The sequence below is a fragment of the Ammospiza nelsoni genome, chromosome 1, assembly GCF_027579445.1.
Source record: "Ammospiza nelsoni isolate bAmmNel1 chromosome 1, bAmmNel1.pri, whole genome shotgun sequence".
NCBI lineage: Eukaryota > Metazoa > Chordata > Aves > Passeriformes > Passerellidae > Ammospiza > Ammospiza nelsoni.
Window position 1 is genome coordinate 151775874 of NC_080633.1, and position 22714 is coordinate 151798587.

A 22714-nucleotide genomic window follows, 5' to 3' on the forward strand; every position below is an offset into this window, starting at 1 on the left:
TGATTGTCTAATTCCAACCCCCCTGCCATGGGCAGGGAACTTTCCACTAGGGCAGGTTGTATTCTTACATCTCTTACCTCTGTGCTGAAAGCTGGAGCAGGAGGAAACCTTCCAGTGGGAGCAAAAACTGCTGCAGCAGGACCAGGAAACTGTGTCCCCGAATGGGGGTTTAGATAAATGAAAATCCCATTTTTTTTTTCACTTCATCTTTTTCCATGCCTCAATTTATGTGTCTTTCTAACAGACACACCAACACACAAGACACTTGAAAATTAAAAAAAAAAATACAAAGTGATTATTTTATATGGATAACAAGATGTTTTACATATTTATTTAAGAATGTCTGTGTAGTGTACACATATATATCTCTGTGTATATAGACACATATATATGTACACCTATATAAATAATTTATCTCTAATTATATATCTGGAAAAAAAAAAAAACAAAACAGGTAAATGCTAAAATAATTCTTGTTGGTTGCACTGCTTGAGCAGAAAGAAAATGAGTCCCAGTGGCTTCATAAAAATTAGGATGAAACATAGCTGACATTTCCTTGGCTGTGACTAATGAGCTCTGAGCAGCAGCAGTGACGTGCACTGGAGCACTTTTCCCCCAGGCAGTGGCCAAGGCTCTGAGTGTGACTGGGATTGCTGGGTGCCAGCATCACAGCCCATCTCCCCAATTCTCCTGGCTCAGCACGCAAAGTGAGCTCAGATTTGGGAAGGGATGAGATCCAAAAGCCCACACCTGCCCATGCAGAAGAAATCATGGTGGGAAGTGATCCGTTATTGGAGGTGGGTGGGTTTGGGAATGAATTTTGTGGGGAGCCAGCTAAAGCTGAGATCAGCTCCTGGAATTAGGGTGTCTCATGTGCCACCCATCCAGCCCAAAGGCTTTGGACACATGAAAATACTCGACACATATTGTCCTGTAAATTTTAGCTTCTCTTTCCTTCCATAGCAATGAGCCATGTGGAATTTCCTACAAGGCAGGTGAGGGAAAAGCAATCACCCTGAATTGCACCACCTCTGTCTAAAGCATCAATCCATCCCTTGCTTCTCCAGGGCTGAAAGGTGTGACGGTGTTCACAGAGGTCTTAGGATGAGGGAAGAGATATGGATCTGACTCCATGTTTCAGAAGGCTTGATTTATTACTTTATGATATATATTACTATCCTAAAAGAATAGAAGAAATGGTTTCATCAGAAGGCTAGCTAAGAATAGAAAGGAATGATAACAAAGGCAGCTGTCTCGAACAGAGAGTCCAAGCCAGCTGACTGTGATTGGCCATTAATTAGAAACAGCTCTATGAGACCAATCACAGATCCACCTGTTGCATTCCACAGCAGCAGATAACCATTGTTTACATTTTGTTCCTGAGGCCTCTCAGCTTCTCAGGAGGAAAAATCCTAAGGAAAGGATTTTTCATGGAAAGATGTCTGTGACAGAAAGGATCCTTCCCTCCTCAGGCAGGAACTCTGTTGGGTGACACCTGCCTGGTCTGGTGCCCAAAAACATTTCCAGTGCCACAATCCAACCTCTTATCCCAAAACCATCAGTCCCAAACAGACCAGCCTCCCACCAGCCCTGCTGCCCACCCCTTTGTCCAGCATTTTGCTGTGTTAAAACCAGCCAGGCAGCTCAGGGGGTGCACACCCAGCCAGCAGCTTAGAGAAGAGCACTTTCAAATATTTCTTTTTCTTTTTTTATTTCCTTATGACCACGTTTTCCATCCCTCATCTTCCTCCCCTAGGTACAGCCCCGCCATGGCACATAAAATGCCAGAGGCAGCCGTGCTCTGCTGTAAAAACAGATGCTTTTTTAATTGTCCATCTCACAGGCATAATTGGTGGAACGAAGAAACTCATAAAATAGGCTGCAGCACACGTGTCAAGGGAGGCAGCTTTCCTCAGCTGCTGCTAGAGGGAAAAAAATCTCCCTCTCCCAGCCTGAGAATGTAGTAATTTTCACAGATCCACTCAAATTCACTTTTCAGGGCTGTAATTAGCATGTTCTGGCCCTGTAATGCAGCAACCTTTACCCTGTGACCCTGCTGTCTCTTTTTATGGCTTGTTAGCAGTGTGGTCACTCAGGCATAGCCAAGGAAAGCAGATTCATATGGAGCCATGGGGCTGCTGCCAACCAGGGATGGGAGTGCCTGGGTAAAGTGCATTCCCTCACCCACCTAAAACTAACATTTCTTACCCTATTCAGAGCATTTCTATGCAGGAGAAAAGGTTATTACTTTTTTTTTTTTTCACCCTTGTCATTTGTTCATTGCAGGAAACCTTTTCTCTTGTCAGCTCAGTCAACTCTAGAATTAACCAGGATGCAAAGAGCCTGCACTCCCAGGTCTGTGTGAAATCATATTCACTAAAGATGATTAACACGCAGAATGCTGGTAAAAAAAAAGAATTAAAAAAAATTTAAAAGGATCATGGCTTCCTTTTATTTAAACTTGGTTTGGTGTCTGACTTTGAACCTTTCATAATAGACTGCTACCCAACTTTGTGATTAATTCACTGTAGAACCTTAAAAATTCACAAGGCCTCTTTTCTCCATCTGTGAAATGAAGAAATAAAACTAGGACCTAGATTTTCAGCATTTCTACTGAGGCTTTTAAAATGCCTGTTGCTATAGTACTGTGAAATCTTTTTACAAATGAGTCTGAAATATTACCAGCATTCCAAGAGGTAATTACAAAAGAAAAAAAAAAAAAGAAATAAATCACTATTTTTTTCTTGTGTCCTTTACAACCTTTAAACCTGGATTTGTAATTGAAGTGCAAACTGACCTTTACAAACTGTACAGCATCACTAAAATACATTATTCTGCAAGGCTTGGGGGAATTTTCCATGCTCAGCAATTCAATAATCTCACTTGCTTTCATTTCTGCTCTCCAGACAATGTGACATAGCTGGATTTTCCTTCATACTCCAGTGGCAAATCAAGCAGGAGAGACTGAGGAGCTTTATCAATGTAATAATCTAAATCTCCTGTCAACCTGCTGCTGTCACCTGCTTTTTTGGCAAATAACTCAGCTGTCTTGCCCACCTTCTCAAACATCTCAGCAGTTAATACCAACCCATATTAAATCCCATTTGCAATCTGCTACCTAAGAAGGTTCAGTGGTCTATGGAGAAATGATCCATCAGCACCAGCTGAAACAGCAGAGATGATTTTATCTCTAACCTGGCTGTACAATTACACAAATGCACTCGTGTGCAGTACCATGAACACAGCCAGAATTTCCAGCACAAGGCTTTGCTACAGGGTAATTCACTGAAAGGAAAAGAAAAGTGCACAGTGGGAAAATCACTGCAATCCTGCATTGAACAGGAAGCTCCCAAAGTGGTGATTCCACAAAACTTTCAGTTCTTGGGAGCCCATTCACAGACAATCACTGAAACCCTGCTCTGCCCCAGTCAGCTCTGCTCCCTGCAGTACAGCCCCAGCTTCTCTTGCTTCAGAGTGGTTTGAATTGTCAGGGCTGTGGAAACACAGAATTTTAGTTGGAAAAGATCCCTTAAATAATCAATTCCAGCCCTTAACCCAACTCTGCCAAGCCCACCCCAAAACCATGTTCCCAAATGCCACATCTGTGTGTCCTTTACATCCCTACATGGGATGGGGACTCAGACACTGCCTTGGGCAGCCTGTTCCAGTTCTTGAAAATGCACAATATTTTTCCTAATATCCAATCAAAACCTCCCCTGGCAAACCTTGAGGCTGTTTGCCCTTATCCTATGGCTTGTTATTTGGGAGAAGAGATCCCTCACCTGTTTACAACCTCCTGTCAGACAAGGTGTGCCCTGAGCCTCCTTTTCTCCAGGCTGAGCCCCCTCAGCTCCCTCAGCTGCTCCAGAGCCTTCCCCAGCTCCTCCCTGGACACATCCCAACCCTTCAATGTCTTTCTTGTTGTGAAGAGCTCAGAAATAAACCCAGAATTTGAGGTGTGGAATCTGCACCCGTGCCTGCAACTGCAGTGCAAGGCTCTTTCCACCAGGGACAAATTCACCTGAAAAAGTGACATCAATTTACCTCCCCCCATCCCACAGGCAGCATCCTTCGTGTTGATCAAACAGCAATTTGGTCCACCCCTTTTTCATTTACACTTTTTGGTCAGTCCCCTCCATCAGCCTCCTCTGGAGCCCTGAGGTCCTGCCCAAAGCCATGCTCAGAGACACATCCAGGAGGAGAATTTTGACTCAAGGGTGGCACAAGCTCACCAGATCAGCTACATTCTATTTTTGGCCAGGATTTTTCAGTTTGCACCTCCTGGGATTCAGCACCAGAAACAAAAGCTGCTGCTCCATCTCCTGCTGCTGTGTTTGTATTTCTCCCCAGGTTTTGCCTCCAAGAAGCAAGACTGGACTCCAGCCATAATCACCTTCTCTCAAGCAACAGATTTTTCCATTTTTTGCCCAGAAGGGGGTATATTATAATTTATAACACTCTCCAAAAGGGTGTTAGACAAGACTTTGGCACACAGGGTTAACATTTCCTGCAGCTTAAGGGAAAGAAAAGGAGAAATACAGCAGAAACAAAACACTGTTGAATGTTGTACCAAGTTTGCCTTGTCTGCACCTTTCATACCATCATTGTTGCCATGGGACCAAGTGGCAGAGCACTCATGGCACTCAAAACCACTCAAACTTCATGGAACTGTTTACTGCTGCAAAGAGCAGGGATTCAAGTGTGCAGTTTGAACCTTCTGTAACTGTTTACTGTATCAATACCAAAAAATAACTTCAAAAGGAGGTTGAAAATTCCCCTTTAACTAGTTTAATCCCTAAGGATGTACACTGGGGAAGTAAGATTTTTTTTTTTTCCCCATTCATTATCTTCAATATAGAAAGAAAATTCCTATTTTTTGACACTGTAATCTAGGAAAGAAGCATGACATTACTTGTTCATTATTCTGCAAGGCTGAATGCATGAAGATCACAGGATTCAAACAGGGAAAGACTCCATGTACAAATTGCATCTGTGTTTTGTGAACAAAGAATATAAGCAGACAGCAATAAAAAATATCCTGGTAAACACATATAAATCCCCTTGAGGTTTCAATTATTTCAAAATAAAACACATCTGCTTGTTGAACACTTGACCTTCAGCTTTGTTATTCAAGAAGATGTTGTGGACCCATGGCTGATCACAATGATTTTCTGGAGTAAATGTGTTAGTTCACATGTTATATGACAAAAAGCTGTGCCATTACTAACAACCAGTCAATATTAAAAATCTTTTCCTTTTCCTTTTCCTTTTCCTTTTCCTTTTCCTTTTCCTTTTCCTTTTCCTTTTATTTTTCCTTTTCCTTTTCCTTTTCCTTTTCCTTTTCCTTTTCCTTTTCCTTTTCCTTTTCCTTTTCCTTTTCCTTTTCCTTTTCTTTTTCTTCTTCTCCCTCTTTTCATTCCCCTTTCCTCTTCTCTCCTTTTTTTCTGTTTTCACCTGGAATTATCCACTTCTATTTCTCCAATACATTTTCCCAAAGACCATCCTGATCTGCCTTACCCAGTTTCACTTCAAACAAGGCAGGAAAAGGGGTTTAAACCAAATCCCCTATGAATTTCCAGCTCTAGTGCAAGGTGTCCCTGCCCAGGGCAGGGGGTTGGATCTGGATGAACTTTAATGTTCCTTCCCACCCAAGCCACTCTATGGCTGTATGATTTCCCTCTGACCTCACAGCAGTGCTGAACTTGGAAGTGTTATTTGCCAAAAAGCATCTTCTTGCTCGGTTTTAGCACCCAATGTCCACACAAATAACATAAAGATCTGTTTAACCCCTGGTGTGCCTCCTGCAGGGGGCAGATGTGGGGGGTTTCTGCTCCAAGGGTTTATTCCTGATGGAGCAGAGTGTGAAAGGGGTCAACCATTAAATCACTGCAGGAAAAATGCAGATATTCACCCCAGAGTGACTCCCCCAGCAAGCAACAGATTGGCAAATCCTTGTACTCAGCTTTGAGATTGGAGTATCCTTCCTTCCTTCCTTCCTTCCTTCCTTCCTTCCTTCCTTCCTTCCTTCCTTCCTTCCTTCCTTCCTTCCTTCCTTCCTTCCTTCCTTCCTTCCTTCCTTCCTTCCTTCCTTCCTTCCTTCCTTCCTTCCTTCCTTCCTTCCTTCCTTCCTTCCTTCCTTCCTTCCTTCCTTCCTTCCTTCCTTCCTTCCTTCCTTCCTTCCTTCCTTCCTTCCTTCCTTCCTTCCTTCCTTCCTTCCTTCCTTCCTTCCTTCCTTCCTTCCTTCCTTCCTTCCTTCCTTCCTTCCTTCCTTCCTTCCTTCCTTCCTTCCTTCCTTCCTTCCTTCCTTCCTTCCTTCCTTCCTTCCTTCCTTCCTTCCTTCCTTCCTTCCTTCCTTCCTTCCTTCCTTCCTTTCTCTCTCTCTCTTTCTTTCTCTCTCTCTCTCTCTCTTTCTCTCTTCCTACCTCAAGCACAGCAGACCTTCCAGAGGATGCCAATTGCTCCAAAAGACATCCTGCAGAAATGTGGGGTGGCTCAGTCACAACAAACAGTACTCTGCCATTGCTCCCAGCTCTGTGGGCAGCACCAGGCTCAAAGGATAAACCAGACCTTTCACAAAAACAGCAGAAGGATCCCAACAATCATTATTACACAAAGCAAACGAAAGGATCCCAACAATCATCATCATGCCTGGGTTGCTGTGCCAGAGCCCTGGAGGAGCCCCTGGAAATGCTCAGCCCTGACAAATGCTCACTCCAGACAGGAATTCCCAAACAAACCTCATCCCACAGTCCCCCTGGCCAATCCACATGAACTGCATGGCTCAATTTGGAACTGATGGCATTAAAAACTCACCATAAACATGGAGTTGTCCTATCCCCCATTCAAGAATTATTTTTTGGCCTGAAAAAATTTATATAACTTGTAAATACTTAACCAGAGCAAAGTGGCTCCAGTCAGGATCTCAAGTCATTAGATAAACTTCCTGCCTGTGGATATTACAACCCAAATATAAAATTATTTTCCCTCTGCAGGCTATGCTAACTGAATGTGATCTTGTCTTGCACTTTCTATAACTCTGCAGGAGGAGGGAGGCAAAATATCTGAAGCTGGTTTGTTTTTCAAGGTGAGGGAGGATGAATTTTTCTCGGTTCCTTGAAACACGAATTTTTACCTAATCATATCCCACATTTCATTGCTAATACATGAAAATGTCAAAAGATGTAAACTCCAAATTAAAAAGCTACTATTTTGGTAATATTAAGAAGGGAAATTTGCATACTTTTTAATGATTAATCTCAGAAAGGCTTCTGAAAAATTAGCAAAACTATTGTGGTGCCCAAGAGATGAGAAGGAACATTTTATTCTATTTATTTCTTCGTCCTTCTGTCACCCACAAAACAAAAAAATAAAAACAACATCAGTGTGAAATCAGCTTTTCCCAGATAAACATCTAAGAATAAATTTATTAAAAAAAATCCCAAACATGACAATATTTTTACACATTGCAATATCCAGCCACACTTCTGGTAACGTAAAATTTTCAAGCTACAAATAGAGTGCTCACTGGGGGATGCAGTTGGCTTCCAAAATGCAAAATAGAGGAGCACAGAAGATAAGGGGGATAAAGTGAATGTCTCCAAATCTGATAGCTGGATGGTCGTGGAGCCAAGCAAGGATTGTTGGTAATAATATGCTGTGAGAAGGAAAAGGATGTGGCTACAGAAGGGGCCATGCAGAGGTAGGGCAGCACTTTTCTGGGAAAAATATCCTGGTTTTGGCTCCTGGAGATCAGCAAAACTCAGCACAGTGCAGGCACAGGAATGAGGTTGGGAATGGGGGACAAATTGTAGGGGCAATCAAGACCATCCAAGATCCCTGAAGGCTCTGACAGGTCTAGAAGAACAGGCTGTGACTGACAACTGATTTGCATGGAAAGAGAGAAAATAGCAGGGAAAAATTATGTATGAAAGGTAACCCTGTGAAGCCTGAGCATGGACACACCCCAGCATCCTGGACATCCCATCACCTGGGTCAACACTGGAGCCAAGATTAGTGATCTCTCTTTCTCCTTCTCTTTCTCCCTATGTTTAATCCATCTCTGTTCACTCTACTCCCTTATCCAAAACCCTCTGCCTTTTGCTTAGATAGGAAGTCAGGGATTAATTTATACTGATTTCCATGCTAAATTTACAATTTATTAATGAATCTTTGTATGCTTGTGTGGATCCTCTGACTTTTGCCGTTCCTTTTGGCCACAAAGATCCACAAATCTCGGGTGTTCCCTTCCCCTTAAGTGTGGGATGCCACAAGAGCAAACATTTTTTAACCTGGGGCACCAAAGGGGGGAATGGGGTGAGGAGGAGGAGGATTATTTTTCCAGTATCTAGACACTGGCAGAAGACAAAAAAGTCATCTCATTGTTTACCCAGATCTGTGCTCCAAATGGCACAAAGGCCATGGGACACTGCTGCAGATCCTTGGAGCAGATGTGCAAGGATGTGGGCTCACACAGTGTTAATTTCTCCTGCTCCTCATCTCCCTTGGTGTTCAACTCAGGGGGCAAATCTGCAACCTGGAGATGGGAACAAGGATGTGTGGGCAGGCTTGGGCTCCAAATCAATGCAGTTTTCACCAGTACGGAGTGTGCTGTTCTCCCCTTGACTCTGCAGAGCTCTGAGAAGGAAAACCAGGGGGTCCTGGTGGACAAGCAGTTGTCCATGAACCAGCAATGCCCTTGTGGCCAGGAAGGCCAATAGGAACCTGGGGTGCAGAGGGAAGAGCATGGCCAGGAGGTCAAGGCAGGTGATCCTGTCCCTCTGCTCAGTGCTGTGAGCCACATCTGGAGTGCTCTGTCCAGTTCTGGGCTCCTCAGGACAGGAAGGACATGGAGCTCCTGGAGTGGGTCCAGTGCAGGGCCATGAAAATAATCAAGGGAGTGGAGCATCTCTCTTAAAAGAAAAGGTTGAGGGAGCTGGGCTTGTTCAGCCTCAAGAAAAGGCAGCTGGAAAGGGGATCTCATGAGGTTCTGTCAGGGTCTGCAGTAAGGTGTCAGAGCATGGACCAGGCTCTGCTCTGGGGGCCCAGCAATGGGACAAGAGCAACAGGCAGGAGATGAATCCCAGGAAGTTCCACCTGAATGTGAGGAAGAACAACACAACCCACTGTGGTGCCTTCCAGCCTCACTCAGGCTGGGATTTTCTGTGATTCTCTGACCCCACCACTGCACTGAGGAGAGGACAGAAACCATAAGCTGAGACATGAAAGCATTAAAAAATTACATTAAAGCATTAAAAAATTACACAAACAGCAGCAGCAGTAAGAGACCTTCAAGACATTATTGGTTATCCCCCAGATGCCACCATTCCTTGTCATCTCCTGGAGGATCCATCCCTTGCCACAACAAATAATTCCTCCATTACTAAAGGGTTTAAAGCTCCCAGCCTACATCCACAACCCATCTAGATGTGGGAAGACACTTTTGCTTTGACCAAGGTTTCTGGCCACCTCAGAACTCCGGCAAGGACAATTTGGGGAGAAAAACACTGAAAAGCAAAACTTTGCTGACAGATTGATTTGTAGTGGCCATTAGGAACTGCTCGAGCATGTGAAGGGATACTCCAAGGACCTCTCTAAGCAGGGCAGGCAGTTCAAAAGTGTATGAATTTATCATCATTGGACGATTCTGCAGTTCATCACCAGCTTTTGTAATTTATCACAGGGATGTCACATAGCTGAAGCTCTGGGATTCTTAAGGGTGATATCTGTCACATAAATACAGTTATTAAGGCAAAGAGTGTATTATACAGTTAAATGCAAATGTTGCAATCTGGCAACCCATTTTTACTGCCAGAACCTAGAAGGTTTCTCCTGTCAGAAATTGATGCCAGTAGCGATAAATGAGGGATAGATAAAGTTAATCCCACTGCTTTGAGTTGAACAGGGAAGGTATTACTTTGAAGGGTTTAACATATTAACGGAATCAAAACGACATTTCAAAATATTTATGGAAATCTCTTTTTTTTTAAAGCTTCTACAAGCAGTATAACAAAACCATATAAAACATTATTAAATTCTATCCTTAATTAAACATGCTGACACTTAAAAGCTTCTGTCTGATTTACTTTAACAAATCTTCTTTCCGCAAATTATGACTTTAAAACATCATTCTGCTCTAAATGAATCTCAATGCCAGAGGAATTTAAATCTTTTTTACAGATGCTTTAAAAAAAATAAATTTAAGCTATACCTCCAACTTATCAATCATAATGGTGAAAGGAGAAGGAAACAATACTCATAAATGATAAAAGTAACTGAGGAAAAAAAGTCTTTACTGTTTCATGTCAATTCAGAAAAGCTGAGGGCCATGGATCCATCCACCTCTGCAGCAGGTTGGTGAGGCTTCAAGACATGAGGAGAACTATTGAACCTCCCTGGAGCATCCAGAGGAACAGGGGAATGTCCAAAGGTCCCTCTGGTCCAGCTAAGGTACAAATGACCCCACAGCTCCCCCCAAAAAGGGTTGTTGCATTTCTTAGTGCAATGTGAGTCACCTCAATCATCCACCCTGAAGGTGAAATTCCACTGCCACTTCCTTCCTTGGAATCAGGGGGTCACAGAGTGCCACTGTCATATTTTCTGAAAAATCTCTTTGCCAGGATTTCTTCTTCTGGGAAGTCAAGAAGCCTCAGAAAAAAAAATGAAAACAATAATTTTCTGGTTGCCTCTCCTGTGTTTTGTTGCTTTGGAATGTGGTTGGAGATTGTTTATCCAACATGTGAATTGTTTTTACTTAATGACCAATCATGGTCCAGCTGTGTCAAGGCTCTGGAGAGTCACGATTTTTTCATTATTAACTTGTTAAGCCTTCTCCATCTATCTCTCTATCTCTATCTCTATCTCTATCTCTATCTCTCTATCCTTTCTCTATTCTTTAGTATAGTTTATTACAGCATTCTTTTATATAATATAATATCACAAAATAATAAATTAGCCTTCTAAGAACATGGAGTCAGGTTCATCATTTCCTTCCTGCAACAGGGACCCTGAAAACACCACACACACAGAGTGTCACTTGAGATGTCCCAGTGTTCCACCACACCTAATGCTGCCATTTCAGAAGGGAAAGAACAGCAAGTCTTGTGCCAAAATTCCCAACCTGTCTCAGACACCCTGGGGCACCTCAACAGCTCCAAGAGTCACCAATCCTGGGCTGCATCATGAGAAAGTGTGGTCAGAAGGTCAAGGCAGGGATTGTTCCCCTTTGCTATGACCTCGTGAGGCCCCACCTGCAGTGCTGGGTCCAGCTCTGGGGTCACCAACATCAGGAGGATGTGGAGCTGCTGGAGTGAGCCCAGGGAAGGCCACAAAGATGCTCTGAGGGTTGGAGCTCCTCTGTTCTGGAGCCAGGCTGGGAGAGCTCCGAGTGTTCACCTGGAGAAGGCTCCAGGGAGAGCTCAGAGCCCCTGCCAGAGCCTAAAGGGCCTCCAGGAGAGCTGGAGAGGGACTTTGGACAAGGGATGGAAGGACAGGAGAAGGGGAATTAACTTTGAAGTGAGAAGGGCAAGTTTAAATTGGACACTGGGAAGAAATCCTTGGCTGTGGAGGTGCTGAGACCCTGGCACAGGCTGCCCAGAGAAGCTGTGGTTGCCCATCCCTGGAAGTGTCCAAGGCCAGGCTGGATGAGACTTTGAGCAACCTGAACTCGTGGAGGGTGTCTCTGTCCATGGAAGGGGAGCGCTGGAACTACACAGCCTTCAAGGTCCCTTCTGACCCAAACCATTCCATGATTTTCTGACCTTGTCAGGATGAGCTGAAGCTTGACAGAGACCAAAAATGTAAGCAACCATTTTAAGGGTCTTATCCATAAGAGGTTGTAACAACCTGTGCCAGGCGAGACTCACAGATGAGTCCAATCTGTCACAAACTTTCTGATTCTATCCTGAATGTCAACAAATGTGTCAAAAAATGCTTCTACAAATCCAGCAAAGCACCTCAAACTGAGCCTGAGAGCCCTGAAGAGCTCGTGGCTTCAGTCTTGGACAGGGATGTCTCTCTTCCCAAAAGCACCCCAAACTGACAATATTTCACCCTAGGCTTCCATCAATTTTAGGGTGGCAAAAGAAACTGATTAATTAATTTTACTGCTCCCAAAAAAATCTGCTGGTAATGATGCAAATTTCCTGGGGAAGGGTAAGGAAGATGGAATTCCCTTCAATCCCCGTAGAGAATATGGCAATCTATACATGCATGCCCAAGGAAAAGAGGTGCTCAGTGAAGTTAATATTTCACCAAAAAACAGGTTAGAGCAGCAATACAAAAGTTGCATTTTCAGTCTCTTCCAGGACTGTTGAGTTGTCTCACCCTGAAGCAGCTCAGATCTCAAACTCACCTTCCCCACTTGGAAAATGTTTTGGAACTCCTTTGTGGCCATAGGAATTCTCTGACTTGCATCATGTTAACGAAGATTTTGTATCAGTTCAGTCAGAAAAGCAGGTTTGTTCTCTCACACTGTACAGATGTAGAGCTGAGCCCTCTCTCAGGTGCAAGAAAAAAATCCTACAAATTTCAATAATGTGCACTTAAAAAAAAAATAATGCCAGTGGGAAAAGTGAGGTGAAAGCTAAAAATCTTTTTTTTTTTCAAATCAGGAGAAATCAACACTTTTTTTACTAAATCTCATCAGTGCTAAAATCTCATCATTGCTAAAAGCCCCAAAAATATCCCTCTTATAATTCCTACTTACACAGGCAAATTCTTCTGCTAGCGACTAGTCAAGGAGTGAAGACTCATGGGTTACATCCCAGACACACCTGAAAATGGTAAAAAGCTGTGATTGTGACTCAATGCTCTTATTCCTCTTGACCTTGCAATGACACAAGGTGAAACGTCCAATAAGGTGACAAACTCAGGTGGCACTCAGCAGTGCAGGAGCCTGGTTTGGAAAGCCTGGATCATTTCTGTAGCCACCCAGTGTCCAAGGAAAGGTCATCAAGGACCTTTCACTGTCCCTTCAAGCTCAGTTTCATGGCTCCCAGGTGGTCAGCAAAGGCCTCTTGCAGCCTGCATGGCCACTTTGCTTTTCTTGAGATCACAATAAGACAGGGTCAGGTTGTGTGAAAATGAAAGATTCCTAATTTTTTTTTTTCTTCTTCTACCTCTCAGAGAGTATTGTCCAGGTTAGAGGGAGGCTTTCATTTTCACTTCCACTTTGTGGAAGATGTTGGGAGACCAAAGAGCTGCACCAGTCAAAAGGAAGGAGATTGGTTTTCATTGTCTCTTGGAGACAGTGCTCTACCGGGGTGTTTAATTTGATTTGCCCAAATTAAAAACTCAATGCCTGATGTTGGAGACCCCCCTCATCCCACACACTCTGGCTAAGGAAGCAGATAAATGCCTTGGAAGCCTGGATTATTAAACCAAAGGTCAGAGAGAAAACAAATGAGTCGATTTTTCCTGCATCACTGGAAAAAGCCTCAGCTTTGCCTTCTGGCCTCAGCTCCTCGTCCCAGCTCCATCCACCTTTTTTCCCTTTGCTCCCACTCCCTTCCCAATTAATCCAGGGTCAGTTGCATTCAGCCAAGAGCTTTGTATGGGCATTTACATTTCACTTGCCAGCACATCCAGCTCCAAGCATGCAGCACACAAATATTTGTGCTGGTTCTGGGAAGAGCCTCGACCAGGATTATTCACTTTGGGTCTGATGTATACCCTGCTCCCAGCAGCAGTCAAGTCTGTCTCACTGACCAGAGATGGCACTCCATGTGGGATGAACTCTCCCAAATTTACTTGCCACAGGTACAATCCTTATTCTGGAAGACTCAGCTCTCAAAAGCAGAGAAAACATTTCAGAAAAGGAAAGAGACCAATTTGACAGTAAAAATCCTGCCCTCATCTGATGCCTTTGTGAGTCCTGTGCTTAAGAGGCAGAAAGTCTGCCTGAATTTGGCAAGGAAACAGGTAACTTTGGGGTTTTTTTTCTGTTTATCAGGACCCTGCAGCCAGGTAAGCAAACACTTCTGCAGCTTACAGTCCAAAGTAGCTGAATGTCCTGTGTGGCAGAACAATTCACCATTAATCCCTATTCCCAAACACTCTGCCTTCCCTCATCTGCCTAATTTTAGGCAGCCTCATTTTAGGCAGAGTGACAGCCACTTAACAAGAAAGCAGAAATTGTGGCAATTTTACTACTTAGACACCCAAACCCATTATCCTTCTCCTAACAGCCAGGGCTATAAACCTGCCAAATGTTCCCTCACTGCTCCCATCTCCAAAGCTAGAGGGTGTTCAAGGAGAGCCATGCATCAGCCTCTGAAGGAGAGGGGTCAAGAGGCAGAGGAGGAAGATTAAGCCATGATTTGCAGCCGTGGAAGCAGAAAGCACTGCCCCAAAGGTCTCACCTGAAGAGCTGACCCTCCTGAGCAGAGATCTATGCAGCCCTGCCAGCTCTAGTGATTCATGGCATGCTGATTTTTGCTGGTGCAGCTCTCAGGAGGGACAAGCTGAAGTTCTTGTAGAGCACTCGGGGATGTTTGCCTGGCGGTGAGAAAGGGGGGCAGTGGAAGGACACATCAGTGTCAGGGTGTGAGAGTCTGTCTGAATTTTCTCTCATCTGCCTCACCATCATCATTTGGGGACCACTGAAGAGAAGACCCCTCCTGTCTGAAAATCTCTGGCTTTGTAGGAGAAAGTTACACACGCCAAAGGTCCTGAGACCTGAGAGCACAATGCTAGGTTATTTTTTTCACAAGTGTTGTTTGCTGTATGTTACACTGAGCCCAATGAGAAGAGGGCACCGTGCCCTTTTTGCACATTAGTTCTGGAATCCTCCCCACCTCTCCGCCTGGCTGGTCTCCTCCTAAGCTTCAGGGTGGTCTAAAGGAAGACCCCTCTCGCCCGTTCATAACCACCGTGACAGACAAGTAGAGATGTAAGGAGCCTCTCCATCAAGGACTGAGACATGACACCCCCGTGTGCAAAGGCCCCTCTGCTCCTTCCAAGGACTGGGACTGAAACCCCCAACCCGGGGGAGGTGTGTGGGGGAGGCAAGCTGACCAAAGCGAGATGTTTGCCTGAGATGTTGTGATCACTGGACCAAGCAGACAATGGCTCTTGTTTACTGCTGAGAACATGGACTACCTGTTACATCTATTCCTTATTGTATCTGTTTCCCCTCCCTCCCTCAGAATTATCATAATAAAAACCTCTGAGTTAGCTAGAGATTTTAAAATCTCCCCGACGTAACAGGCGGATCCTCGACTGGACTGGACCAAAGGACTTCGTCTCTACGTTTGGTAGCTATATCCCCTCCCTCTCTCTCTCTCTCTCTCTCTCTCTCTCTCTCTTTTCTCTCTCTTTCTCTATCTTTTTCTCTCCCTTAATCCCTCTATCGCATTTTGCTGTGGTCATTCAATAAATGTGCATTTGTTTTCATTATCACTGCAAATCCACTGTGCCGCGTCGGTTTTTTGCACCCTGAGATCAAATCCACAAACCATCACAAAACCCCTTCATAAGGACGGATAGTGACACAGGGCAGGATGACAGGCAGGATTGAAGGGAAGGGAGCTTCTGGTCCTCCTCAGCAGAGCACCCTGGTTCTGCTCTGTATGGAGACGCAAAAAACCAAATGGGAGAAATGGGAGATCCATTAGGCAATGGGGAGAGGGGATGAACCAGGAGACAGCTGGAGGAATTCTGGGGCTGATGACAGGGGTAGGGTAGGGAAGCACAGTTAAAATTTTAAAAACCTGCATTTAACTATCTGGACAATTAACAATAATTCTGAGATCAAAAAATAATTAGTGCAATTAGTGCCTTATGCAACTGTTTATGTAACTGCTCAGGAAAGAGGAAAATTATCCAGGCATGCTTCTGGAGTGCTCTGAAGAGTCAAGGAATTGATTCTTTAATTAAAATTAAAAAAAAAATAGTTTAGAAGAGCAAACACAATATCTGCATGATGCAGAGTCTTTTCTGGGTTAAGGATCTCCAGCAGTTATTAAGGTGCTTCATGCTGCAAATTATTTTGTACATGTAAACATCTTTCCTGATTACATCAATCTCCACAGGCTGACTTTTTACTCTTACATCCTCTCCAATCTCCTAAATTTACTTTCAAATCTTCTGACTATTACTATTTTTAATCCTCTGGTTTGCAAAACAGGGTATATGGGAATTAGGGCAGATCTGATGCCCTGATGAAAGCAATGGATTGGAGAGAAAAGGAGAGACATTGCAAACAGGTCTGAGAGTTTATATTGCATAGAGAAGGTCAGTCAAGTCCATCAGGCAAATAAAGAAATAAACCCCAAATTCTCCTCTTTCTGCACAGACAAATCTCAGCAGGAACAGCAGCCACACACATGAAATCGGAGACATATCCCAAACAGTTGATTTTTGCCTGCAAGCTGCTTGAAGGGAGGCACCTTTAATAAACTGTGCTACATTTGGAGAAGTCATTTGAATTCTGTAATTAGCAGACATACAAGGAGAGCTAACTGTGCATGTTTGTGTGTACACAGCTCTGGAAGAGGGAGTTTAATGAACTGTGTCCCCTGCAACTGAAAATCAAGTTTCATTTTGTCAGTGCTGTGCCACGTGATGCTGTGATGCAGCTTCCAACACCATAACACACTTTTCCTCCTATAAAATATGCTCTCCCTCTTTTATTTTTTCATAGAATCATGGAATGGTTTGGGTTGGAAGGGTCCTTGAAGATCCCTTGGTTCCAATTCCCCTGCCATGGACACTTTCCACTGTCCCAGGTGGCTCCAAGCCCCCTCCAACCTGGCCTTGGGCACTGCCAGGGATGGGGCATCCACAGCTTCTCTAGGAAACCTGTGCCAGGGCCTCACCACCTTCATAGGGAAGAATTTATTCCTAATATCCAATCTACATCTACTGTCTGTCAGTTTGAAGCCATTCCTCCCTGTTCTATCACTACATGCCTGTGTCACAAGTCTCTTTTCTCTTTCCTTTTGGGTCCATGGACCTTGGCTAAGTAGAACTGGTGGGTGAAAGAAAAGGAACAAGAAAAAGCTACAGAAACATCTGTTTTGGTTTAACTCCAGCCAGCAGCTAACCTCCCACAGCTGCTCAATCACTCCTTATTTGTTGGTAGGGTGGGTGAGAAGCAGGAAAGGCCTTGACTCTGTGTAAGAACTGCTCAGCAGTAACTAAAATATCCCTGGATTATCAACACTGTTTTCATTACAAATCCAAACCACAGCCTCTCATACTGGCTACTGTGAAGAAAATTATCTCCATACCAGGCAAAACCAGCACAGTTTCCTACTCCATCTTCACTTTAAAAATAAACAACCACTGCCCCCAACAACAAAAAAGCACCAAACAACAGAAAAAATAACCCCTCCAAGAACCACAGAATGCCCTCTTTCACCGAGGGCCATCTTTTCTATGTTATCTCCACACCATTCTCTGCCACATGAAACCAGCACAAGCGAAGCTTTACACGATCAATACACATCCTACCGCCATTAATCACAAACAGGAACGAAAAGAACCAAAGCAATCCTGACAAAAAGGTGCCCAGCTATAATAAAAGGATGGAAGAAAAGGTGAGGACAGATGAGGGGAAAAAAATGAAAAAGCTGGGACAAAGAAAGATCTGCAACAATTTAAAATAAACTCACAGTCCATCCTGCAGCTCTTGAGTATCGTTTGAGGTCCCCAGGGATCGAAGACTTCTCTCCAGAGAGGTCACTGTCAACAGCACAGAAAGAAAAGATAAAGCAGCAGCACATCTTCTCAGAGAGAAAAAAATATACTGGATCTTAGTTCAGATGTTTGTCTTTTAATTTTATTTTATTTTTTTTAAATACAATTAAGTACTTGAACAAGCAAGCTATGAGAGAAAGGGGATAACATCTACCAGTGGCCACTGCCACAGAATGATAAATTGGGTCCTTTGGAAGCTTATACGATGAATCCATGTAAAACATGCCATGACATGATGGAATATGACCCCTCGTCAGGAAAACCTCAGTTCCATGGACCTTGCACAGATCTCTGACTCTTCCAGCCTTGAGGTGACACAGAATTGTGCACTGAGCATTTCCAGCTGGAAATGTGCCCCTGGTGAAGAGGCAAGAAATTGCATAATAACTGTTTATTGCTCTGAATTATAATTAAGAGGCAGAACACTGATGTCTACTCTGGTATCTTCCATCTCCTCGTTCAAGATGCTTAAACTCAAAATGTTTTCTATCTTTTGGCTCAGAAAATATGGAGATGTAATTATCTCCTGTGTTTGTGCTCAACAACTTCTTGGGTTTTTTCATCAGAAGAAGAGAATACTCTAAAAGCAGCTGGAAGGTGAAAACATGGTTTGCTTTGTAATTTTCAATTACTTCAGATTTAAGAAATATCTATATATATATATATGCGTGTGTGTATAAAAAAAGCAGAAATCTAGGAATACTGTTGTCTTTTTCCATCCTTTAATTTCACTGCCTCAATTCACTTTCAAATTAACAACAGGTCACTACTTTTGGACTTAGCACAGCCAGCAAGCAAAGCACTTCACGATTTACCACAATGGAAAATGTTAAATAAATTACATTCTTGATATTTACATGTGGGATTTCTTTCAGGACATTTCCAGTTGTAAAACCCATAACCCGTTATCAGTCACGCTTCAATATTTAAGGATAGAAAGAAGAAGAGATTAAAAACATGGTTCAATTATTTCTGCAGAAATTTAAGAAATCCTCTGTTTTAATGACTCTGCAGACTTGGACTTGGCCTGTAATTTTGCAAAAGTCACTTAATGATATTTCCACTGTCAGACAAAATCCTCTCTTCTCTTTTGGGCTCTGCTGGCTTGACACCAAAAGTCACTAAACAGCATAAAAAGTAACTAATGTGCCTGAACTACATGAATATTCAAAAAAACTTTGAATACCACCACATATTTCCATCAATGCTAGTTCTCAATAACAGATTTTACTGCAGAGTTTGGAGATTCGGTAAGATAAAGCCTCAAGGAATTGTCTGTAACTGAGGTGATAATTATTTTTCTTTGCTGGAAGCACAGTGTTCTAAAGAATAAATTGGAAGTTTTCACTAATAACCATTTGCTTCTGTAGAAGGACACCACTGACCCTGCAGAGATCTCATGAATACTATAATTCCTTCTTTCCCTCTCCACAATCCTAACAAATCAATTTCCCTTGGAATCCACATGCTGTACAGTTCAAATACAAAATTTTGCATCTACTAAAAATACTTTTTGGCCCATCAACCCTTTGGAACAAAGCAGAGTGTGGTCCTTGGAGAATGGACAGCAAGCCAAGGTAAATAAACAACTTGTGTGGACACTGAATTTGTAAGAACAAGTTAATGGCATGTGTGCAATTCCAGAACAAAACCAGCAGCTACAACCTCCATGAACCTTTCTATCCTGACCTGCAAAAATAAAGACAATTCAAAGTGAGTTTTACTGCCACTGCTTGGGAGAAGACTGGAGTGGGAAGCAGTTTTGCTCCTGAACAAAACACTTCAAGACTTCACACTCAAGCCATTTTACATCGAGGCAAACCCAGGAGCTGTCAGATTTGTTCAGCATTTTAGAAAACCTACAAAAAGGTGAAAAGAATATGAGACATGAATGCGAGAGGTGAGGAAAGCGTTTATCAGTTAGATGAGAAAGTGATCTGTGATTAAGTTCTTATCCAATAATTTTAACTAATATTCCAATTCAAACACAGCATTTAGACAACTAAAAAAATGTCAGTTGTCCCAGAATTACAAGATATGCACACTGGAGGAGCCAAAGGTTACCATTTGATACACCAATTCTTATGTGGAAAACAGCAGGACTAAAACTCCAACGTGACTTTTCTAAATCTCAGGAAAGCCAAAAGAACCCTGGGCTGCATCAAAAGTGGAGTGGCCAGAAGCTCAGTGGAGGTGATTCTCCCCCTCCAATCTCTTCCCTCACTGCATCCAGCTCTGGGGCTCCCATCCAAGAAGGACAATGACCTGTTGAAGAAAATCCAGGTGGCCATGGAGATGATCACAGGGCTGGAGCAGCTCTGCTCTGAAGCCAGGCTGGGACAGCTGGGATTAATCAGAGAAGAGAAGGCTCCAGAGAGGACTTAGAGCACCTTCCAGTGCCTAAAGAGGCTCCAAGAGAACTGGAGAGGAACTCTGGGCAAGGGCATGAACTGATAGAACAAGAGGGGGAGGATTTACAGGTTCAGATTGTATATTAGGAAGAAATTCTTCCCTGTGAGGGTGGTGAGGCCCTGGCACAGGTTTTCCAGAGCAGCTGTGGATGCCCCATCTCTGGAAGTGTCCAAGGCCAGGTTGGATGGGGCTTGGAGCAACCTGGGATAGTGGAAGGTGTCCCTGCCCATGGCTGGGCGTTGGAACCAAGTGATCTTTAAGGTCCTTTCCAACCCAAACCATTCTATGATTCTACAATTAAATCTGAGCTACTCTGGGCTAAATCTAACTCGCTTCGACCAAGAATGAATTTTATCAAAATCTCTGCAGCTCCTGTTCTGGATGTGGAAAATCTCTCTCAATGTACCAGTTCTGGTCATGTGAGCAGTAATTTGACCAGAGGAGCAAAACATCAAGCTCTGCTGGAGGAATGTGTGAAGCCATTCTTAAAATAGGAATGTCGCAGACATCTTTTCATTAAAAATTCTTCCTTAAGATTTTTTCTCCTGAGAAGCTGAGAGGCTTCAGGAACAAAATGTAAACAATGGTTATCTGCTGCTGTGGAATGCAACAGGTGCATCTGTGATTGGTCTCATAGAGCTGTTTCTAATTAATGGCCAATCACAGCAGAGCTGACTCAGACAGAAAGTCTGAGGCAGCTGCCTTTGTTATCATTCTTTTTTCTTTTCTTTTCTTTTCTTTTCTTTTCTTTTCTTTTCTTTTCTTTTCTTTTCTTTTCTTTTCTTTTCTTTTCTTTTCTTTTCTTTTCTTTTCTTTTCTTTTCTTTTCTTTTCTTTTCTTTTCTTTTCTTTTCTTTTCTTTTCTTTTCTTTTCTTTCCTTTTCTTTCCTTTTCTTTTCCTTTCTTTGCTAGCCTTCTGAGATGAAACCTTTCCTTCTATTCTTTAGTATAGTTTTAGTGTAATACATATCATGAAATAATAAATCAAGCCTTCTGAAACATGGAGTCAGATCTATGTCTCTTCCGTCATCCTAAGACCCCTGTAACCACCGTCACATAGGAATCTTATTTTAAAAGTCTTGTTCTTTCTATCATTAAAAGGCATGCCCAAGTGCTCCAGAATGAGGCACACTCACAAGGCATCAGTGATGTTGGAGCTGCACTGATTTACCTCACAGAGAGCTTGGCTCCCAGTTGCCTGTGCCATTGCAATCCTCAGATCAATGGGGGATGAGGAACCATCCTGAGATGGCAATGGAGACTCAATCACACCTGAGGGATCCAGGAAAATCCTTTGCTCAGCCTTTAAGATCGAGGTAATGGGACTGCACATGGCACCAACCAGTTATGGGCAGTCATTAAAGAGTGAGGAGCAGGAATCAGAGAGGCAAGAGAGCCATTAGAGAGTTCAGGTTCTCAATCTGGCCAGCACAGGCCTGATTCCTCCAGGATATCCTCCACTGACCAGGAAGGATGCACCAGATCAACTCCATTTAGGAGTGTTATTTATTGTACTTATAAGATACTTACTAAGAGGCAGCTAAAAGCTGCACATGAAAAAAAAAAAAAAAAGTCTTGATAAAAGTATAGATAAAAAATAAAGCCATAAATGAGACAAATTCAGGCTATATTTGAGCTCCTTTTTGTGTGCTGATAGGAAATCAACTACATTGAAAAATAACCCAAAACATGAATGTTGCAAAAGTCAAGGCACTATGTGACAACCTGGTCTACTGGAAGGTATCCCTGCCCATGGCAGGGGGTTGGAGCAAAATGACCTTTAAGGTCTCTTCCAACCCAAACTATTCTATGATTCAATGAACCTTCCTTATTTTCAGCAGGGACAGCCCCAAAAGATTAAGAGAAAGAAAGCAGGTGCAAAGATTAGGAAAAATCTCCCTCTACCCTTTCATACGTCCATAATAGATGGCATTAAAAAAAGTCTATAAGCTCATGACCTGGCAGGAGAGTGATCCAGTAGCATATAAACAGAACCAGCTGTCCTGGCTAAAATTTTTATTCAACAAATGAGGAAGATTTCCATTTTCATGGCAGAAAAAGGGAGCAGGAAGCATTTATGGGTGAGAATAATCACAATCAACTCAGAGCTGTAAAATCCCCCTTGGTCAGGAAGCAAGTCCTGAAGGGCCCAAGAAGAATTTAAATCACCTCAAAGGCTCAGAATTCTGTAAAAAGAATAAGGACAGCAAAGAGGGACAAAGCACACTGTGTTTATTACTTCTGCAGTGTTACTCAATAAAATTCAATGGTGCTTTAAAATCCTGGTACAAAGTTGACTCCTTGTTTCATTAAAAATAGTCATTCCCCAAAGACATAAAAGGTATTGCTGAGATTGGCCTCAACCTGGGATTTTTAGAATCTAAACAACAAAATCATAACATGGCCAGCTCCTGCCAGCTTGGAACAGCCTGGCCAGGGAAGGAGTGAATTCACAATTCCTGGGAATGCTCAAAAATAAACTGAAAAGGCACTTCCCAAGGTTTAGTGGCCTTGGTGGCATTCAAAGCTTGGACTTGGAGATTTTGGAGGTCTTTTCAGCCTTAATGATTGTATGACTCCACAAATCCATGATCTTCAGCACCCCA

At 43.0% G+C, this 22714-nt stretch overlaps 1 protein-coding gene across 2 annotated transcripts in view; it reads right to left on the reverse strand.

The window, feature by feature from the left end:
* TSNARE1 (t-SNARE domain containing 1) overlaps positions 1 to 22714 on the reverse strand; it is a 472330-nt gene that overhangs the window by 291242 nt on the left and 158374 nt on the right. For both annotated transcript variants that reach the window (XM_059478742.1, XM_059478733.1), the window contains exon 6: positions 17613 to 17682. In XM_059478742.1, coding sequence (XP_059334725.1) covers positions 17613 to 17682 — 70 coding nt within the window. The remainder of the gene's footprint in view (positions 1 to 17612; positions 17683 to 22714) is intronic.